This window comes from Vipera ursinii (genome assembly GCF_947247035.1).
Source record: "Vipera ursinii genome assembly, chromosome: 2".
In the NCBI taxonomy this organism is placed as follows: Eukaryota; Metazoa; Chordata; class Lepidosauria; order Squamata; family Viperidae; genus Vipera; species Vipera ursinii.
In genome coordinates this window covers 156,171,892-156,193,110 of record NC_139513.1, presented here as the reverse complement: position 1 = coordinate 156,193,110, position 21,219 = coordinate 156,171,892, and the positions used below count along the sequence as shown (strand labels likewise).

At 40.4% G+C, this 21,219-nt stretch overlaps 2 protein-coding genes across 5 annotated transcripts; one reads left to right on the top strand and one right to left on the bottom strand.

Moving 5' to 3' along the window:
• Nucleotides 1-967: 967 nt before the first annotated feature.
• Nucleotides 968-13,175, top strand: PFDN5 (prefoldin subunit 5). Of its 2 annotated transcripts, XM_083356711.1 has the most exons (6): nt 968-1,151; nt 8,140-8,242; nt 9,764-9,795; nt 11,634-11,708; nt 12,548-12,653; nt 12,782-13,175. In XM_083356711.1, exons 1-6 carry the CDS (start codon nt 1,080-1,082, stop codon nt 12,859-12,861), a joined length of 468 nt encoding a protein of 155 aa, XP_083212837.1. In that variant the 5' UTR covers nt 968-1,079; the 3' UTR covers nt 12,862-13,175. The 2 variants fall into 2 exon arrangements, with proteins under 2 accessions (XP_083212837.1, XP_083212838.1); XM_083356712.1 differs by lacking the exon at nt 11,634-11,708 and having other exon boundaries at nt 9,764-9,855.
• Nucleotides 13,176-13,379: 204 nt separating this feature from the next.
• On the bottom strand, nt 13,380-21,195 carry LOC310636677 (zinc finger protein 589-like). Of its 3 annotated transcripts, XM_083356703.1 has the most exons (4): nt 19,413-19,569; nt 18,986-19,094; nt 17,617-18,072; nt 13,380-16,649 (listed from the first exon to the last, which is right to left on the bottom strand). In XM_083356703.1, the coding sequence occupies exons 1-4, from the start codon at nt 19,479-19,481 to the stop codon at nt 16,639-16,641; spliced, it is 645 nt and encodes a 214-aa protein (XP_083212829.1). In that variant the 5' UTR covers nt 19,482-19,569; the 3' UTR covers nt 13,380-16,638. The 3 variants fall into 3 exon arrangements, with proteins under 3 accessions (XP_083212829.1, XP_083212828.1, XP_083212827.1); XM_083356702.1 differs by lacking the exons at nt 13,380-16,649; nt 19,413-19,569 and adding an exon at nt 21,027-21,195 and having other exon boundaries at nt 16,682-18,072; XM_083356701.1 differs by lacking the exon at nt 13,380-16,649 and having other exon boundaries at nt 16,682-18,072.
• Nucleotides 21,196-21,219: the final 24 nt, after the last annotated feature.

The following is a 21,219-nucleotide window of genomic DNA, read 5'->3' as shown; positions in this document are numbered from 1 at the left end:
CCTATTTTTGCACTGAGAAACTTGTTTTGATCTTAGGGAGCCTTCAGGTCCAGGGATATCAATAGATGTAATCTCTGTGCATAGGCAGTAGGAGAGAAAAACCTCTCAAATCCAAATAAGCTGCATTCTTGAATCAATTGTTTCCTCTACAGATCCTCAGATTCAAAAAGGAGAGATATTCAGTAAGGATATCGGATTATTTTGTATTCACTTTTAGTCAGCACTTCAAAGGCACAGGTTACTTTCTAAAACAATCTTAATCAGTTTTACCCATTCAGCTGCATTGGATTAGATGAGTTACTTGGTCGACCAGGAGAACAGTAGTTGAAGTTATGCATCTGGAGGGGATTATACAGGATGTATAATTCTGGGAGTTGAAGTCCACACACCTTCAAGTTGTCAAAAGTTGAGAAGCACTAATCTAACCAATAAACGGGTAAGCAGACTGAGGCTGCGGTTAGACGCCGAGATGCAACGAAGACCTCAGATACCCTCCGGATGCTTGGGACTGCCCTTCGCGTCATCCCCAACCAACGGGGATGATGTTTGAGATCTTCCATCAATAGATCTAAGACAGGGGTAGGCAACCTCGGCTCTTTTATGACTCATGGACTTCAACTCCCAGAATTCTGGGAGTTGAAGTCCATGAGTCATAAAAGAGCCGAGGTTGCCTACCCCAGATCTAAGATCTTCCATCAATAGCTTTGGAAGGGGCAGCAGCGGGCTAAGTTTGCTTGATGGGGGAGATTCAAATACATAAGCGAACGCAAATCATTTGCATGGTCCAAAGAATCCGTCCCGATTTTTTATTTTTTTTACACGCTTCAATATAGATTTGCCTCTCTGGACGCGTGTAAGTGCGGGTTTTTTCCCCCTTCTTCTTACTTCTGTAACAGCGCTTCCGCCCTCTAAGAAGAAGTGGGGGCGTGGCGTCCCGGTCCTTAAGCGTCTTTCTATTGGCTGGGCAGGGCGGCCTTTTCGGCTGGCCGTGAGTCACAAAGGGCGGCCTCGATCATAGACTCCAGCAGCTAGAGCGAGCGTCACTACCTTGCCGCGGAGGGATCTCTCCGCCTTCTAAGATGGCGCAGCAGGTGAACATCGCGGAGCTCTCCCTGCCGCAACTGGAAGTGTTGAAAACCCAGCTGGATCAGGTGAGAAAGCGGAGGGTGGGCGGAGGTGGATAGGGTTGCTTGTCATCCGGCACAGAAGGAGAGGGCGCTTGGTCAGCTCGCGGGTGGAATTAGGTGGTCCTTTTCGAGACCTAACCCGGGGGTTCCTCCACTCGGCCTTCAGAAGCTCCCATCTCCCCCAGGGATGGGGGAAGGAGGTGAGAGTTGGGAGCCAAACGTCCTGGAGGGCACCCGGTTGGGGTGGATGTTCATGCCGAGCCCAATTATTCGAAAGAAAGAAAGAAAGGAGGACAGACCCATTGGACTCAGTATTATCCCCAGATAAGTGTGAATGAGACTGCAGCCGTCACGACTTTCCCTGAGTCTCCTTTGAATAAAAGAAGGGGAGGCAAGCTTTTAACCGGATAATAGGATTTTGTCTATGGCCATAGAGATCTTTGTCTTCTAACGTTCATTGTGATGCCACGACCCCCTGTGACTTTCCAGGGGCTGCTAATACAGGTAGTCCTCAACTTCATTTAGTGACCGTTCAAAGTTACAATGGCCCTGAAAAGAGTGGTTTATTGACCATTTTTCACACTTATGGCCGTTGCAGCATCTCCATGGTCAGCTGATTTACATTTGGATGCTTAACAACTGACATTTATGACGGTTGCAGTGTCCCAGGGAGTCATGTGATCCCCTTTTGCAATCTGACAAGCAAAATCAATGGGGAAATCAGATTCACTTTAACAACCTAATTTAAGAACTGCAGTGATTCACTTAAGAAATGTGGCAAGAAAAGTCGTAAAATGGGGGCAAAACTCACTTAACAAATTTCTCACTCCGCAACAGAAATGATGGGCTCAACTGTGGTTGTAAGTTGAGGACTACCTGTACCTCTGAGTCTTGAGGTTGTATCTTGAAGTCTGAACCTCAGGACTTTGGGCAACTCGCAGATAGGTAGTTTTTAAATGGAAATGTGTATTGAGTATTGAACATGAAAGTGACTTACCTAGATGTTCACCAGCTTTGGGTTTTATATAGTGTGCTAGACAACTCTTTATCCCATCAGTCCTTCAAAAAAACAGTATGTTCTCTTGGGAACGCCTTGCTTAATTCAACTGTTTGGGGTCATTATGCTTTGCCTTCCCCTCTTTCCCCTCAAAATGTACATGAAATTGTGGATTTTTTGGTAAGTTTATTGCTTAATTCCAGATGCCATAGGAAAATCAGGTAAAAATCATGTCTCTCCTCTTCTCAAAATGAGTATTCTAAATAATTTCACTGCTCCATAAATATTAGTTTTACATAACACTTTAATATTTGGAGTGCTTTACTCTGAATATTTTCTCCATCATTCCTGCAATATTTTAATAGGCCAGACACATTATCTCTTTCTGTTACTGTATAAATTAAGCGAGGAGGGTCAGTGCTTAGAATTATAGAAATAAGAGGTTGCTTTGTTAATGGCTTTCTAAATGAAGTTAGATCTGAATTCAAAAGGTATGGTCACTCTTATTTTAAGAGACTGATGTAATTCACAATCTCCTGTTTGTCTATTCACTCTTGTTAATGTGAAAAATTCATTCAAAAATAATTTTTAACATTGAACTTGAAGACAGAGATGGTGTTTTATTTACCAATGTCACTGACTTAAATGACATTCACAAATACAGCATGGCAAACTGGAACTCTTAAGCCTTCTCTCTCAGCAGCCTTTTTGTTTTTTAAATGCTGGTTCTTTCTCCTTTGGATTAGCAGTTTGACAGTTGGTTTGCTGGTTGGTTTCATTCTTTTCCAAGGGGGGAGGGGGAGGGGGCGTGGTTCACATAGTATCCTTCCTCCAATCCTTTGTGTGTGAGACGGGACTCTTTGCTGCATTTCTAGATATTAAAAGATTTTTAAAAATCAAGGGGAATTAAGTTTCATAAACTGGGGCATGTAGTTTAGAGACTTATGACTAGAGTTTTCAGCACTACCTCCCATCCTTACACAATAGACCAGGGGTAGGCAACCTTGGCTCTTTTATGACTCATGGACTTCAATTCCCAGAATTCCTGAGCCAGCCATGCTGAGGGGAAAGAGAGAGGTTTCCAAGCTGAGCCATGCTGGCTCAGGAATTCTGGGAGTTGAAGTCCACGAGTCATAAAAGAGCCAAGATCGCCTACCCCTGTGATAGATCAAACTCATCAAGCAGGAAAGGAAGGGCAAAGGGAATGGGAAAACTATAATAATTCTTTTTAACTTGAGATATTAACATACAAAGCTTCCCTACTAAAGATGTAAGTATGGAGTTCCCTTGATCAGGATCAGCAACCAAACAGACAGCAAGCCAAACAAAATGAATAAGTTTGAAATAATACAAAATATTTGTAGTTTGGGTGTAGATTTTGGCAGTGGTTTGTTCTTCGAGCTTGCCGTTTAACTCCTGAACATTTTGTTACTAGATTAGGTAACATCTTCAGCAGGACTTCGGTTGAAGTGTCTTGTTCCGTTCCTCTTTAGTTTATATAGGTCTTGTGGTGTGGTCAGTTGGTCACGTGACTGGCTGTTTGCATTTTGTGAAAATCAACTGGTGAGGTGGTTGGTTCTGTCATTGAACTGGACCATTTGAACGACCAATCTCACCATTTGATTTTCGCGCAATGCGAACAGCCAGTCACATGACCAACTGACTACACCACCATACAAGACCTATATAAACTAAAGAGAAACAGGACAAGATACTTCACCCAGAGTCCCACTGAAGATGTTACCTAGTTTGGTAATGAAACATTTGGGAGCTAAACAGCAAGCTCAGAGAACAAACCACTGCCAAAATGAACAGGTTTTAAGCAGACCACAGGATGGTGCTGGTCTACTACAAATACAAAAAAAAGAAAGAAATTGGAATGAAATTCAACATTACTTCAGACTACAAGGCTTTATAGTAATATTCATAGGTACAAAATTCCAGACCATGTACTAAAGTAGCAAAAGACTAGCACAGCACAATAAAAGTAATTAAATTTAGCACAGTATTCCTAGCTAAAAGTTTATATCTGTCAGTTTATGTAAAACATCTACAGATTATAACAAAATAACAAGATTATTTTGAAGTACCCAATATTATGTAAATTTCCTTAATCATAATCCTAAATATATCTATAGGAATTAAAATCAAATTGCTAGCTTATCCAAATAACCCTAGTTAAAATTTTTGCCACAGCAATGAAGAATTTGATCACAAAGAAGAAATTTAATATAAAATTGATTAGAATGTCCAAGAAAGGATTGTAAAACTGGATTAATCAAATCATTATACGAGCTAAGATAAAAGCTACAGTACAGGACTATTTCTTCCATTGATTTTAGATCATGGTTCTTGAAGTAGTCCTCAAGTTATGACAGCAATTGGGACCAGAATTTCTGTGACTAAGTTCAACATTATGGGACTTCATTACTTAGTCCTCACTGCTGTTGTTAAGAAAGGATTGTGGGTTATTAAGAGAGGACCTCCTAACAACTTCCTGCCAACTTCGTCAAAGTCGGTGGGGAAGCTGGCAGTTGCAAGTCCCAGGTAGTTCACAACCAAGCTAGCAGACAGGTAAATGGCTACTGCCGCATGGGAAATGGGGGTGGATGGCTGGGGAGGTGTGTTGCACAACAAGGCTTGGACTGGCTGCTGCCAGCTTGTGTGGGTGCATGAATGGTGGCGGGTGCAAGCATAGCAAGATTTGGTGTATTTGCTGCCAGATGGGAAGGGATGCCTAAGTGGCAGGGGAGGTGTGGCGTGGGTGCAGCAAGGCTTGGGGAGGGTGCACAAGTGACTGAGGAGGCATGGCGCAAGGCCCTCAAGGTTTGGGATGCTGCAACTGACATAAGTGCAAGCTGGTTGCTAAGTGCCCAAATTGGGATGATATGACTGGGTATTTCAATGGCTACAACTTTGAGGGCTGGTCATAAGTACCACTTGTTCAGTGCTGTCGCAACTTGAAACAGTTTCTGAATGAGTGGACATTAACTGAGGAATACATGTAGATCAGACCAAGAAATCAACTCCACAGAAAGGCTAAAACTACTTTGAGATTGGTTGTAATAAGAAAGCTATGCTGTTCCTCCTCCTCCTTCCTGTATCCAGTGAATTAAGGAAGTGTCTAAGTTGCTTCTGAATGTTATCTCATTATTCTGGACCTAAGAACCTAAGAATTTCTGCAAATTTCTGTCAAGCTCATGTTACTGTTTACGCCATATCCCTGTCTGACAGGTATATACTGTATCTTGCTATGCATGTTAACTGTTGCTTTCATTTACAACAGGCATCTTTCAGTATTAGGTATTTGGGGAGGCAGCAGTGGGGGAGAGGGTATTGTTATTTCCTAATTTAAAGCCTATGTGGAATATGGAGGAGGGCAGGAAAGAGAAATCCATGCAAGATTAAAATGAGTGGGGTGATTCTATTGTTAGGCCATTATTCTAAGTGTGTTCTTATGTTGAGGATCTAGCTGGAAAAGATCTAGCTGAAAAATATGTTTTAACTGAATATGTTAATATTAGTGAATGAACTCAATTTAATTCCTGGGATTAATTTTCCTAGGAATCCCAGGATTATCATTTTGATATTTAAAATCTATGTTCTCCTACTTTTTTTAAAAAAAAATGATACTTGCTTTATGTGATAATCTTACATAGTTTATTGTCCACTAGACTGGTTATAGAAGATTATATGGCAAGGATTTATGCAATTAGAATTTGAGCCAACTCTTGTCACTCATTCTCTGTGGGTCCTGTTATTCTTAAATTCCACATTTCCATTCACTAATGGAGTTGTTAAGGAACCAGATCTCCGATTTTCATTGGTCAATATTAAGGTAAGCTTAGTATAAACATATGTTTTTGTAATCCCTTTCACATGTTGCTGAATTACAGCTCACAACATTCTTCAACATCGTGTTTGGAAATTTTAACAACTTCAGAAAAGCCACAGATTTTCCTCCCTGATTTGGACATTATGCTGCCACACATGGAAATGCTTGTAGTTCAGTCTTCCCACATGTTCATATGTGCAATAAGCCAAAATATTCCATTGGGAGCAAGAGGAAATTGTGGTTAATGGGCACATTTGTGAACTATATAGCCACAACAACATCTCCATCATTTTCTTGCAGTGTATCTGTTGTTGTTGTTGTTGGGATGCAAATATAGGAGCAAGCGTCTTTTAATTTCTTGGCTACAGTCCCCTTCTGCAGTGATCTTGGAGCCCAGGAAAATAAAATCTGTCACTACCTCCATTTCTTCCCCATCTATTTGCCAGGAATTGAGAGGGCCAGATGCCATGATCTTGGTTTTCTTAATGTTTAGTTTCAACCCAAGTTTTGCACTCTCCTTCTTCACCCGCAACACGAGGCTCTTTAGTTCTTCTTCACTTTCTGCCATTACTGTAGAGTGGTATCATCTGCATGTCTTAGGTTGTTGATGTTTCTTCCGGCAATCTTAATTCCAACTTTTGATTCATCTAGCCCTACCTTTCTCATGATGTGCTCTGCATATAAGTTAAATAGGCAAGGCGACAGTATACAGCCTTGCCGGACTCCTTTCCCAATTTTGAACCAATCAGTGGTTCCGTGTCCAGTTCTCACTGTTGCTTTTTGGCCCGCATATAGACTTCTCAAGAGACAAATAAGATGGTCTGGTATGCCCATCTCTTTAAGGACTTGCCACAGTTTGTTATGATCCACACAATCAAAGGCTTTAGCATAGTCAATGAAGCAGAAGTAGATGTTTTTCTGGAACTCTCTAGCTTTCTCCATGATCCAGCGTATATTAGCAATTTGATCTCTAGTTCCTCTGCCTCTTCGAAATCCTGCCTGTACTTCTGGTAGTTCTCGATCCACATACTGCTGGAGTCTAGCTTGTAGAATTTTACGCATAACTTTACTAGCATGAGAAATGAGTGCAATGGTGCGATAGTTTGAACATTCTTTGGCACTGCCTTTCTTTGGAATTGGAATGTAAACTGATCTTTTCCAATCCTGTGGCCACTGTTGAGTTTTCCAAATTTGCTGGCAAATTGAGTGTAGCACTTTTACTGCATTGTCTTTTAAGATTTTGAATAGCTCAGCTGGAATACTGTCACCTCCACTAGCTTTGTTGTTGCTCAGCTTTTCTAAGGCCCACTTCACTTCACATTCTAGGATGTCTGGCTCGAGGTCAGTGACCACCTCATTGTGATTATCAGGGACCTTAAGCTCATTCTTGTATAGTTCTTCTGTGTAATTTTGCCACCTCTTCTTAATCTCTTCTGCCTCTGTTAGGTCCCTGCCATTTTGGTCCTTTATCATGCCCATTTTTGCATGAAACGTTCCTTTCATCTCTCCAATTTTCTTGAAAAGATCTCTGGTCCTCCCTATTCTATTGTTTTCTTCTATTTCTTTGCATTGTTCATTTAAGAAGGCATTCTTATCTCTTCTAGCTATTCTTTGGAATTCTGCATTTAATTGGGCATATCTTTCTTTTTCTCCCTTGCCTTTCGCTTCCCTCCTTTCCTCAGCTATTTGCAAAGCTTCCTCAGACAGCCATTTTGCTTTCTTGCATTTCTTTTTCTTTGGGATGGTTTTGGTTGCTACCTGTTGTACAATGTTGCGAACCTCTGTCCATAGTTCTTCAGGCACTCTGTCTATCAGATCTAATTCCTTAAATCTATTTGTCACCTCTACTGTATATTCAACAGGGATATGATTTAATTCATACCTAACTGGCCTAGCGCTTTTCCCTACTTTCTTTAATTTAAGCCTAAACTTTGCAACTTTGTTTAAGTTTAAGCCTAAACTTTGTATCTGTTACATGGTGTCATTTTGTCATAGAAAGCAAGATAAACCTTGATGAGAACAGGCACATTTAAATAATTGCCACATCTCTCAATGCACTAAATAGCACAGTGATGAATTTTTCTAAGAGTGTTTTAGAATGTCTAATCCAATAATTGTTTGGAAGCTGAGAGTATGGCCTTCATTGCTGAACTCTTGGGTTTTGTATGTTTTTTCTCCAGGAAGTTGAATTCCTTTCTTCATCCATTGCACAACTTAAGGTGGTACAGACAAAATATGTGGAAGCAAAGGACTGTCTGAATGTGTTAAATAAAAGCAACGAAGGCAAGTAGTAATTCCCTTTTTAAAATCTCTCTCTTTTGTAGCCTCAGCTCAATCTCGAAAATGTGCTTGAGATTTTTATGGGAAACCTCTGGTTTTGCTGAACTTTAGCTCCTAACATTCCTCCTCATTGGCTGTGCTGGGTGATGCTGGGATGAGTTTTACATCTGCCAAACCAGAGTTTCCCACCTGTTTTATGACCTTATGCCTCATCTCCTTGTGCCTAGAAGAGTCTTCTCTGTTTTGATTATAATACATGGTTACATGGTTGGCTGAAGTTTCATTGGTACATTTTAGTGGTCAGTTTGAGATTATTCATCTGTGGTTTAACTGAAGACTGGAAAAATATTATAAAACTTGCTAAAGCAATGTTTCTTAAAGGGTTTCTCTCTCTCTCAGGAGCCTTTCCCATTTTTAAAAATTATGAAGGACCTCAAAAAGAGCTTTTGTTTGTATGCATTACATTTAACAATATCATATTAAAAATTAAAATTGATGCATTTGCTGCCATCGTTGCTTCTCATGATTGTGTGGGATTTTAATATAGCATAGGCTGGGAAATGTGATTTTTTGGACCTCTTGAGATTCCAGTACCACACCTTAAGAAACACTACTCAATAGGAACTCAACAATAGTTTCTGTGTGTCAGATTCAAAAAATGGTCCTGTATTGAACTCTGTTTCTGAATTACTATTAAATATTCTGCAGATTGGGAGAATAGTTCTGGGCATTTTCCTCTTTATTTTTTTTTTCTGTTCTATATTAAAGCTTCACAGTGCAATTAGTAAAATGAATAGCATGGTGGGCTAGTGTTGAAGACATTCGCCTCATACTCGGAAGTTTGAGAGTTCAATCCTAAGTAGCAACAGATGTTTCTCGGTGTGCAAAGAGAAAATATCTGCTGTGAACTCTGCATAGGCATGAGGAAGGGCATCCGTCCAGTAAACACTCAGCTCCATTGAGTCACCCCAAGTGTACCCAGAATTAAGGGATTATAGGGTCATAAAAAGAAAAAAAAGTGCAATTAGTAAAATAAATGTAAAACAAATAACAGAAAGGGGAAAAGATGCACTTAACATGGCTCAAAGATTCTCCAAAATATTCAGATCTTAAGATACTGCTGAAATGACACTAATATCTTTGTTAGCTTAATGTCTAAGACTAGACCATTTTGTATGGGGGCTACATAGGTGAGATGGCATTTCTGTGCACTTTCCACATGATGGATAGTTGATCTCAGCAGTAGAAGCTAAGGAAGACATTCCTTAGCAGACCTTAATATCTATATTAATAAATCTTGCAAGTTGTCCTTCCTCGAGTATTATGGTCCTAAACCAATTACAATCATTATGCAACATTCACTAACAGTTCAGATCATATTGTAACTACTGTTGCCAGCTAGTATGATTTGTTTAACATGGTATATGGGCTAGCTGCTATATTCTGTATTAGTTATAATTTATCCTTTTGTAGGGTAGCCTTATCTAGAACATATTGCAAAACCTATTTTTCTCCTCTGCTTAGGTAAAGAGCTACTGGTTCCACTCTCCAGCTCTGTATCCTTTTTACAAAATAATATCATGGAAGATCTTCAACTTTTTTACTTTTTCTTCCTCGTAAGTATAGTAATTTCTAGTAATTCTAATAATTTGGCACTGGGATTAATCTACAGTCAAACAGTTTACTGAATTACTATTATTTCAGCGAGCCCAAATGTGTTTTACCACTTCTAAAAAAGAAACACTGTTTGCACAGGCTAGCTATTCTGCCATCATTTCTCATGGGAATAAATCTAGAGGCAAGTTACCTTGGAAGCTGTAGATTTCTATATGTTGTACTTAGTTAGAAGCTTTGTAAGGGCTGGGAAGGAAGGAAGGAAGGAAGGAAGGAAGGAAGGAAGGAAGGAAGGAAGGAAGGAAGGAAGGATCTAATCAGTAAGAAATCAGAATCCCTTCTAATGCCATACTTTTCAGCAGAAGCAGTTGGCACATTTGTATGACATATTAATTACAGTTTATGATGAAGCATAATGTGCGAACCAGTGCTGGCTGGCTCTGTATTATGCTTTCTGTTGTGACTTCCACCAGTTGCTCAACTGAGAAACAAAAATGCTTCCATGGCAACCCAAAGTGTAGCCTGATGACACACTAATCGTACTTGCAGAAGTCTCAGAACCTTGTAGAAGTTCTGTTTTAAGTATTGATAAACAGTGTTTTTCTACAAGAAACTGCAGCACTTTGAAGCCATCAACTACCAGCACAAAAAAAAAACTATACCAAGAGAAGAGGAGGAGAAAGCATCTTAGGGTGGTCTGTTGTAGTTCAACCTCTAATTCCTATATTAGAACAAACTTTCCATTGAAAAAACAATAGAAAATAGCTGAGAACTGTCTCTTATTTCTGTGTTTCTAATTCAAACTCTCCAAGAGAAAACACTCCTTTTTAAAAGGGGGAGAGGGATCTTTTCATTTAGCTCATTTTGAATTTGTGTAAATGAATTTCCTCCAGCCGTTGTCAAATGATATTTTTCCAAATTAATGTTGTACCTATAATAGGACCTCTGTAACTTAGCATGATTATAACATTTGGGATTTTTAAGACACTAGAGAAGGCAAAAGAAACTTTAAATATGGAGCTACATTGATTATACAAATATAAACCCTCAAAAATCTCCTGTTTTCTAATCTTGGAGACCACAGGAATTGTGTCCTTTACTTAGAGAGCTACAAAGATATGCTTTATTTTAGGTTTTCTCAATGCATAGCCTACAGGTGGGAAGGTGTATTTTGTTGTGAGTATATTTTTAGATACAATGGCAACCTCTGGCTCAATTAAAAAACAACAACTGAGCTTAAATTTGCCGAGTACTTGAATGGGAGACAACTACGAAACCCCAGGCTAGTGTAAAGTGGTCCCAAGGAACTGTGTTAACGTAAATCAGCCAAAAGTAAAGCTATTCTAATGTCTACAGTTATAGCTTGGATGTTTTGTAAAACTAAGCAGAGTTTGCAAGCCAGTTCCTAAAAGGTACTGATGATGAGATGGTTGTACATTCTGTCACTCTTTGGATTGCCTGAAGCAGTTTACGTCTAGTGTTATATTTGCATCCCACAAGCTCCAAAAATACTCATAACTCTACTATTTTGCAATTTTTATATTATTTCGTGGAGAAATACTGATGCCAAGCTTTATAATATTACCTCAGTTATTATAACTCTTCTTTCCAGTATTGTTTCTTTATCAGCATGAGAGTTATGACCTAGCAACACTTGTGTCTTTTTTACTTACTCCACTGGGGGACTTCCTCTTTGGACTAAAAACTTAATTCTTTTTTCCTCTTGATTGTGCTTGATTCCTCCTGGATCTTCTTGCTTTTCCTTAACCTTTCTTTACAGATGTATGTTCCTGGGAAGCTTTCTGATGTGAGCCATGTATTGTTAGACGTAGGTACAGGTTATTATGTAGAAAAGGTAAGACATTTATCATTTCTGTGAGGTTGATGTTAAAGGAGCATCACAATTCCAAGGAGGCAACAGTACGTAATTTAACATCATAGGAAATGCAGAGTTCTGGTCTTCTACCATGCAGGCACAGTTGTACAGAAAATCCTCGACTTACAACTGTAATTGAGCCTTGAATTACTATCGTAAATCGGACCTCATTTTTTTTGCAGTGGTCATTAATGTTAAGCAAACACCACCATTTGTTAACCAAATCCATTTTCCTCAATGGGTATTTATGTGCAGCTATGACTCCCCTCTCCCTGGCTGGCCTTTGAGCCAGAGGCTTTAAAAGAAAGGGTCCCTACTTGTGTGTACCCCAAACAAGGCTCTTAGGAAGCCTTCCTGGTCTGATTTTTACACCAGGTTGTGAAAAAAGGCACATTTCCTGACAAAGTATAAGGTGCAACAAAGGGGATCTTCGAAAGAGTTAACAGAGAATTCTAATCTTGACAGAAATAACCAAATTCAAAGTGTTTTTATTTCATTCATTTTATATGACTCTCTATGCCACCAAAGTATTTTGCTGCTGCTTACCTCAGCTGATCCCATCCAATTTCCACTATATACAGGGGTAGATTGTAAAAGGGATTGAAGATGGGCCATTTAGTGTTCTCTGAATCTTCCAGAAAACACCCAGTTCTGCCCACTGTTGATTGAAAAATACAAGCCAAAATCTGTTTGGGAAAAATCATCCAATTAATTTGGATTTACCACATTAGCAGTTGCAAGGTGCTAGCTGGGTATTCTTTGTTGATAAAGCCATTTGATTGTAAACAGTGGAGTAACAATGCCGTTGATCTTGGCAGAGAGTGGATGAGGCTAGAGACTTCTTCAAGAGGAAGATTGATTTCCTGACAAAGCAAATAGAGAAAATCCAGCCAGCATTGCAGGACAAGCATGCAATGAAGCAAGGTAGGCCTTAGCAGCAGGGAAAAACTGAGGAACGCAAAAACTGTAAATGTAACTCTTATCTTATTCTGATTGTAGCCATTACTGCTACAATGCCTTCTTGACTCATTTTGATTTCTTTTCTTTCACAGCTGTAATAGAAATGATGAACCAAAAGATTCAGCAACTGTCAGCAGCAGGTGCCTCACAAATGTTGCCAACAAAGGCCTAGCAAAGATGACTCCCTTGCCCACCTGTTATGTGATAGTCAAAACATCTGGAGGGAAGCAGCATTCCTGCTGCATGCAGCTTAAAGGGAGGGTGGGAGGGTAAGGGGATGATAATTTTCTGTTCTGTTAAAATGAATGTGGGAGTGTTTCTGTTTTTGGGAATGATAACATCTTGAGGACCTCATCTGCTCAACTCGTTGAGTTTTCAGATGTTACATTTTGCTAGTTATGGCACCTGGATGCCATCTTTCATAAGATGCCCAGTGAAATGCAGTGCTTGTAAATGGAACTGTACAAAATAAATAGAACAAAGTAATAATTGCATATTGACTAATGCATTGCTGCCCAGAAAGCTCCATGGCCCACCTGATTTTATTTTGTTTAGGTTCTTTTGATTTTTTAAAAAAGGGATGTAATCAATTTGAGTTACAAATTGTAGTTTGAAGAATACTGTATTTGGTGTGTATCCTGAAGGTACTCTTGGAAAATAATTAAGTGAGACCTGCAGATCACAGCATTGTTTAGAAGCATTTCACTTGTCAAGAAAAAAGGGACAAGTATCCTTCCATGATGAAGGACTAGAGAGGAGTGAGGCAGTGGTTATCAACCTGTGGTCTGCAGACCCCTGGGGGGCTGTGATGTCACAGAGGGTCCACAAAGGCTTGAAAAAATGTTGATTTAAATCTTAAGTCTTGGTGGTCCGTAGCCACAAAAGGTATTTAAAGGGGGTCTATGGTTAAGAAAAGGTTGAGAACCACTAGAGTGGAGAACACATGAGTTTGCTTTTGAGGAAACAGACGTTTGTGGAGTACAAAGTAGCAAATGGTTTTATATACTAGTACAGTCATTTGCATGAATAGAGTGAAGCACAGCAGAAATTCGGACCATGTTATAGTTAGATGCCTATTGTACCGAGGTGTAGTAAAATGAGATTTTGCTGTACTTACATGTGCACATACTTGAGATAATATAAAGAAGCCTAGATCTAGGTGCCAGGGCCAAGCAGTCCTTAACACTAGGATCCTCAGCAGGGTTGAACTGGCCAGTATAGTGGAAACATAGTTAAGCATACTTTAAGTGAACCATGAAGTGCGAAGTGTGTATGATTTCTCTATTGCTTCCACTTAATTTTCACGATAAAAGGTACACTACTTACATAGGATTGGTCGCTTAGTGAGTGTTCAAAATTATGTAGGACCTCCCTGGAGGTAATCTAGTTCCAAAGGTCTGATGGCTGAGCCCTCTCAGTGATCACATGACTGTATATCATGCAACTCAGCCATTTGCAGTGTCCTGCAGCCATATATATTTATTTTGTATCCTGCCTTTAATTTTATTTTTACACATAACTCAAAGCAATAAACACATCCAGCACACCTTCCTCCTCCTCTTTTCCGCACAACAACCCTGTGAGGTAGGTTGGACTGAGAGAAGACAGACTGACCCAAAGTCATTCAGCTGGCTTTCATGCCTAAGGCTGGTTTAGAATTCACGGTTTCTAGTCTGATGCCTTAACCACTAGGCCAAACTGGCTCTATGACATAATCTATATAAAACATAAAGTTTATATTATTTAAATTTTAATATACATAAAACAACTGTTTACAATAGATTTGCCAAAACACAGCATTTACTTCCAGTTTTTGGCAAAACTGGCTCGTAGCAAACCATTGGTTCGCTTAATGAATGCTGCAAAAAAGATCATAAAATCAGATCAATAACATGGGTGGCCCATTTTATGACAGACTTACAATTGTAATGGAAGGTCTTCCATTGTGGTTGTATGTCAAGGACTACCTGTAATGATTTATATTTTCAAGTATTTGTGCACATGTAAATCAGATGCAAAAGAATTTAAAACTATCCCTTTTCTGAAGTACTGTATTACCATAATTCCTAAACTGTTTTTAAATTTTTCTAATGACATTCTAATGTGATTTTGCAAATATTGAAGAGTATGTTAAAACCAAGACAAACATTGCAATTTTACAAATACGCATTTTTTTTAGTTTCCTTTTACTATCTGAATGATTCTTTCATGGGTTTACAAATTCTGCTGCCAAAGAAGAGCCTTTCCTCTGTCAGATCTAAGTCAGGTTTTAATGCTGTCGGGTTGTTAAGAGTTAATTTCTCACAGCAAACATTCTTCTGTTTCTGGCTGAGATAGGTCATCGCCACTGGTAGTCCAAGCTAGTCTGCTTCTGTTTTTAGAATTATTATCCCATACTCAAAAGATAGAATACCTCAATTAGCAGATGCTTGTCAAAAATGGAACACCACGCCACGCTTATAAGCTTTCTTGGAATTTCTCGATTGGGCACTGTTAAAATGGGAATAAAGATAGTTTTGATTCCTGAGAGGCCAATCCAGGCCAGTATTCTATTCCAGAGGTGTGATGGATGTTTATTAAAAACCCCACAAGCAGAAAATAAGTGCATCAACAACTCCATGAGCTGAAGAACCTGCTGTCATTTGTACATCTCACAATAGCTTTTGCTAATATTCCCCAGTTCTTTTTGAGTTATTGTTTCTTAGTCTCATTTTATGAGTATTTTTTCTATTTTACCTTTATTACTTTATAAATGATTCAAGGCATACGTACATACATAACACCCCTTCCTCCTATTTTCCACAGAACAACCCTGTGTAGTAGGATGGGCTGTGAGTGAGTGGCCCAAAGTCATTCAGCTGGCTTTCATGCCTAAGTCAGGACTAGAACTTACAGGACAAATGGAAACAGGTAATAGTGCCAGCCACTTAGACAAACCTATATTAGCTGAAATGAGCCAGTCTGAAAGTATTTCCTTCCTCAGAATTAAACTATATCTCTTTCCCTGGTCATCTTGTTTTACTACCAGACTATTTATTTCACCCTGCCTTTTTTCAAAAAGCGTTCCACTTTTGTCTGGAACTCTACTGTCTGAGGCACTCTACTGCCTCTCAAATCCAGACATGGGGTCTCGCTACAGCAAAATATTTAGAATACAAACAGTTTGAGTTCAGGGTGGGCTATTTTCACTCTGGCGGATGCTTTTCCAAACAGGATCCTGGGGTTTGAACATCAGGTTTTGGACACTGTTTTTTAAGAGCCACCAGTTTTGATATTTCATCATTTCAAAAGGGAAATCATAGCTCTATTTTGCAATTTTCCTCTGAATTTGAGCAACATGGGTTCTGAAGTCTGCAAAAAAATGTTTCAAGGGTGATAAGCAGGGGAAATGGTTGCTTTTTCCCTAGATTAGAACATCCATTCTAAACATATACCTCTAAACTTTATAAACACATCTATAGGCAAGAACCTTTGATTTACTAATGCTGACAATTTCCATCAAAGCTTATATATTATTGCCAATTGCTCAGGTTATCTACTTATTTCCTCTCACTAATTTTTTTGCTCAATAGCAAACTGCCAAACTCTAGACACATGATTTCCTGAGGGAAAGAAAAACACAAAGGCGTTTTAAGCTTTAGGTTAAAGTCATTTGAAACTGGGAAATTATTGAGAAAATGTAGAGAGCTCATCACCATCCAATTATAATATGTGGCATCAAAACCCCCACTCTTTACCAATAATAATAATAGACCATTCCTGCTCTTGAGGAAACTTCTTTTTAAAAGCCCAAATATTTTGTAGTTCGTGTCTGTTTAATATGTTTACTTCATATAGTAGCTCCCACAATCATAATCTATTCTTTTGCTGTGTGCCTCCACCTTTACAGCAGTGCAGATCTATTGTCTATTCAATGTTTGGTCCATATTCCATTTCTGACACCCTTTGCCTAGTTTTCTACTGAAAAGACAATCATAAGAAAACAAAGTAAAAGTGAAAGCAACTAAGATTAGGGGATACAAAACACTTTATTGCACAAACTGGGTTTCTGTCCTCTTATTCCTCCACTCTTCAGTGCCCTCACTTTTTCCCCACTTCACATCCATACCTTTTCAAAGAAAAATAACTCAAAGGTACTTCCTTATCCATTTTTTCCCTTTGAAGTCCCAATAAATCTTAGTCTGACTGAAGATCAGATCTCCTGCTTCTCAAAAATTCTTATAGCTTCTAACTAAAAACTTTATTTACAGTCACAGCCTTCTAGTTCTCCGATGGTGAGAACTATTTTTTGATCCTGCCTCACGAGGCAGATCAAGATCTGGACACAAAAACAGTTTTTCTTCCAACAAATGACCAGAATCCTGAGCTCCAAGCTGAATTTCCTGCCTCCTCCCATTCTTGCTGCTACCTAGTTTGATACACTGGCTCATTCGGGGCCTTTGATCTGTGCAAGCAAGATCCAGGATGCGGAGTCACTGGACCGAAACTATCCTCGGGCTCCAGGCTACTAACCTGGACATCACTTAGAATTCACATCCCACCAGGGAGAGAAACCCTCAACGTACAAATATTGGTTTGTGCACTCGCTTGTGGCGGATAAGGGTTGTGCTCTTGGTGAAACATTCTCCACATTCCACACAGATGAAGGGCTCTGATGGGGTGGCCCCATGATGGGCAATGCGGTGGCGTTCCACTTCTGAAGGAGCACGGAAGCGCTGTCCACATTCTGGACACGGGTGGCCAATGGGGGAGTCCGTGTCATGGCGCAAACGCTGGTGCTTGATCAGGCCAGCACTATGTGCAAAGCCACGGCCACACTCGGGACAACAGAACGGTCGGGCCCCTGTATGTGTTCGCCGGTGCTTGGCCAGGTTCTTGCTTTGTGTGAAGCTGCGACCACAGTCCCCACATGTGTAAGGGCGCTCACCTGTGTGGATGCGCTGGTGCTGGATCAGGTTGGAACTCCAGCTGAAGCTCTTGCCACAGTCACGGCAGACGTAAGGCTTCTCACCTGTGTGGGTGCGCCGGTGCTGCACCAGGTGTGAGTTCTGAGAGAAGCTTTTGCCGCAGTCAGTGCAAGTGCTGGGACGCTCACCGGTGTGCGTGCGCTGATGCCGTAGCAGTTTTGACCAGTGGCTGAAACTCTTGCCACACTCGTTGCAAATAAAAGGGCGCTGCTTGCTGGACCGGGAGACAACATTGGTTGCTACAGCCATGTCACCCTCACCGTAGTTGCCAGGGACTAACAGATTCCCCTGCCGTTCTGTGGAAGAGATTTCCTGCTGTGAACTTGCCCTCCAGGTGGGTTGTCTGTTCTGCATTGTGGATTGGATGGCCTCATGCTTCAAATCATCTTCACTCTTGCGCACCACACCTCTGTCCGCTATTGGAGGGAAGAAGCGCTTTGCTCAGAAAGATACATCTGGGTTTTACAAAAAAAGAATTGATTGCCTCTTCTGCACAGGGTTAGGAATGAGGAGTCTCTGGCCCTTCAGGTACTATAATTGCTTCTATCTTGTCTACCCATTGTCCACACTGCCTGGTGTTGACTGAAAGAGCAGGAACACCTGGAAAACTAAAGGATGCCTATCTCTGCTATGCACAAAAGACTTTAAAAGTCTTTTAAAATCACTTTTAGAAGATCAGGACAAAAAATACATTACATAACTGAAATGTTGATTCAGTTGAATTTAAAGGTAATATGTTCAGGTAATATGCCCTCTACATTATACTTGACAGTCCTCTTGTCAATGGCAGTTTTTGAAAGGATACTGTGCCACTTCTAAGAGACGAGATGAAGATTTCATCCCCAGACACTCGTCTAAAAAGCTAAATTAGGATTAGTGAACTCTGGATTCAAATCTTTATTCAAATCGCAGAACTTGCATGGAATCTTAATCTAATCTTATTTATCTCTTGGGGTTTGCTCTGAAAAAAGGAAAAATAAGAGAACTTCGTATGCCACTTCTTGGAGGAAAAGTAAAATAAAATATTTACAGTTCAACATGGCTATATATATATATATATCTGACAGCCCCATTAGGTAGAGCAGACCATGAAATCAACTTCACAGAAAGGCTAAAATTTCTTGGCTGGAATAACAGAAACTAGCAAGACTAATTGTGCTGTCCATGCTCCCTCTTCTTCCTTTTTACAATTCAGTGAATTTAGGGGGCATCTGCCTAAGTTCCTTGTTCTGGACCTAAAACATGCTTTAGCGTTCCCCCTCCCCCCAGCATTGGCAATGGAGTTTGCACATCTCTATCAGATCACTCTACAATGCCCCAGTTTCTCACCTATGTAGATTCTCCTTATGGTCCCACTTTTATCTGAGCCACGGATCTCTGCAATGCCAGGATCTTCATGCTCCATTTCAATTTGAGAATTTTTTAAGACAGAATGTATCTGAGAGAGAGAAAGAAAGAATCAGAAAAGCCACCCTGTATTTGTGGGTAAGGTAAACATTTGTCTTTTGGTGGCTTTCTGGACACTTCTAGTACATTTTCTCAGTTGCAGTATGAAACTGGTTGGTTGCTGCCTTCTTCAAAGATGATTTTTTTCAATTCTCAGTCTAAACATAAATTTCTGGGATTCTGTAATAAATTCCTATCCAAGTAATAACCAGATCTGATCTTGCTTTGCATTCTGAGGTCAACCAATTGGCTTGTCCCTTTTTTGCCTTGCAAATAGGGGAACCAATTTAACTTAATCTTATATGCATACCTGACATTGATTTGAAAATCCTGGACCAATATGTTGGAGTTCAAAACAAGTGCATGCTCTTATCAGCATCCTGCCATTAGTTTGGTGTTCCAAAGACCAGGGATATTACAAGTATCAGGATCCCAACAGCTATCTCTTCTCCAACTCAGGGATACTTGACTATAAAGCCACCAAGTATAACCTTTGCCCACTGCCCAGAGCAATAAGGTCCTTTCCAATTTTGTTATTCTCTTCTGTTATTCTGCCCTTTTTTATGACCTAACCCACAGAGACTGTGGCTTCCAAAATAATTAATGCAGTAAGACTGAGGAGTGTTCTCATTTTAACTTCCATGTATGCATAGTTGAGTTTTTGTTATCTCAACTTCTATACAAATTGTCAGCTTTAAGAGCTACTTTCAGCATGCTAACGAGAGAAAACGTATATTTAGTTCCAAAAGATTGTGATTTCCCCAATGTAGTTGTTTACATTATTAACAAGAAGACAAACATTAACCTGGTAAACAATCTGGCTCCCACCTCTACATAAGTGTTTCTTAACCTCAGCCACTTGAAGACTTGTGGGGATTTGGCTGGGGAATTATGGGAGTTGAAGGCCACGTGTCTTACAATTGCTGAGATTGAGAAACACTGCTCCACAGTATCTCTGAACTGAGAAAACATTTCCCATTTATTTTAGTTATATATGCAGCAGTAAAAGGCACAGAAGCTGTGCTAGAAAAGGATGAGATGAGAGACAATGAAAGCAATCTGGATTCTACTGGAAACCTTTTAGTTTTTAAGGTGCCAAAGAACACTTTACCAGGTTCAGGAGTTGCAGTAAGCCTTGGATTATTGGGTGAGAATTACGGGTGACAATAACTAAGACAGAGTTAGCTGGGTTTAGTGTTATATCATAAACCATAAATTTTTAATCTCAATGGCTGTGTTTGCACAGGACGTAAATCAATTTTATTATAGCTCAGGATACTATACATTTTCTCTGTCAGTTTCATATCTTTTGATCTCCATCCCCATTACCACACTTCCTTCTCCTAGTGCACTGCTCCGAGATTGCCCTGGGGAAAAAACAAGCATTCATTTTCGCTTTCGTTACTCTAAGCTAGCAACCCCTAATTTGGTGGAGATGGGCCCTGGGGTTTGCTTCCTCAACTGCAACTTTTAAATGACAGCTTTCTCGGGGTGGCCATCTTGCGAGGAAGTCTCGCTTGGGGCAGCCAGCAAAACAAGCCCGCAGGCAGTGCGAGGGAAACGGGTCAGAGCGTCGCCTAAACTGAGTGTCAACCAGGGGCTTCATCGCTGGAAAAGAATAACCGTTTTCCCCCTGGTCGAGGAAGAAAAGGAGTGGGGAAATAAGGAAACTCTTCGTTCAAGCTCGCAGCAGAAACAATCTGATCCCAACAAATAATGCGGTCTTTTGCTACGCGAAGGGGTCCTGCGTTTGGTCGTGCAGACAGACCCACGTTAGGACTTGTCGGGGAGCAGAGAAGGAGGTCATTTCAAAATCTGCAATCTTGCCCCAAATGTTTTCCTACAGGCGATGCTTCAACCCCCCCCCCCCTTCTGTCTAACCCACCCGCGCGGATCCCCCCCCCCCCCCCCGATTAAAACTCACTTGCCCGGGATGAAGGAATCCCCAGTTACGTCCCCGGGGCGCCTAAGCACCACGGGAGGATCCAGCCACCGCAGCGACTTCGCTAAAGCCCAACTCTCGGCTCTGGGGGCTGCTGGGAACAGGAAGGTTCCCCGATTAATTTAACCCCCTATTTCTCCACCTCCTCCTCCTCGCTGCATTTCCTGGTGATCGC

Coding starts and splice junctions, on each gene's coding strand:
- PFDN5 (XM_083356711.1), top strand. CDS start 1,080: ATGGCGCAGCAGGTGAACATCGCGGAGCTCTCCCTGCCGCAACTGGAA. Junction 1,152..8,139: donor TGAAAACCCAGCTGGATCAG/GTGAGAAAGCGG, acceptor TTTTTTCTCCAG/GAAGTTGAATTCCTTTCTTC. Junction 8,243..9,763: donor GTTAAATAAAAGCAACGAAG/GCAAGTAGTAAT, acceptor TCCTCTGCTTAG/GTAAAGAGCTACTGGTTCCA.
- LOC310636677 (XM_083356701.1), bottom strand. CDS start 19,481: ATGCTGATAAGAGCATGCACTTGTTTTGAACTCCAACATATTGGTCCA. Junction 19,095..19,412: donor GATTTTCAAATCAATGTCAG/GTATGCATATAA, acceptor TCTCTCTCTCAG/ATACATTCTGTCTTAAAAAA. Junction 18,073..18,985: donor CATAAGGAGAATCTACATAG/GTGAGAAACTGG, acceptor TCCCTCCAATAG/CGGACAGAGGTGTGGTGCGC.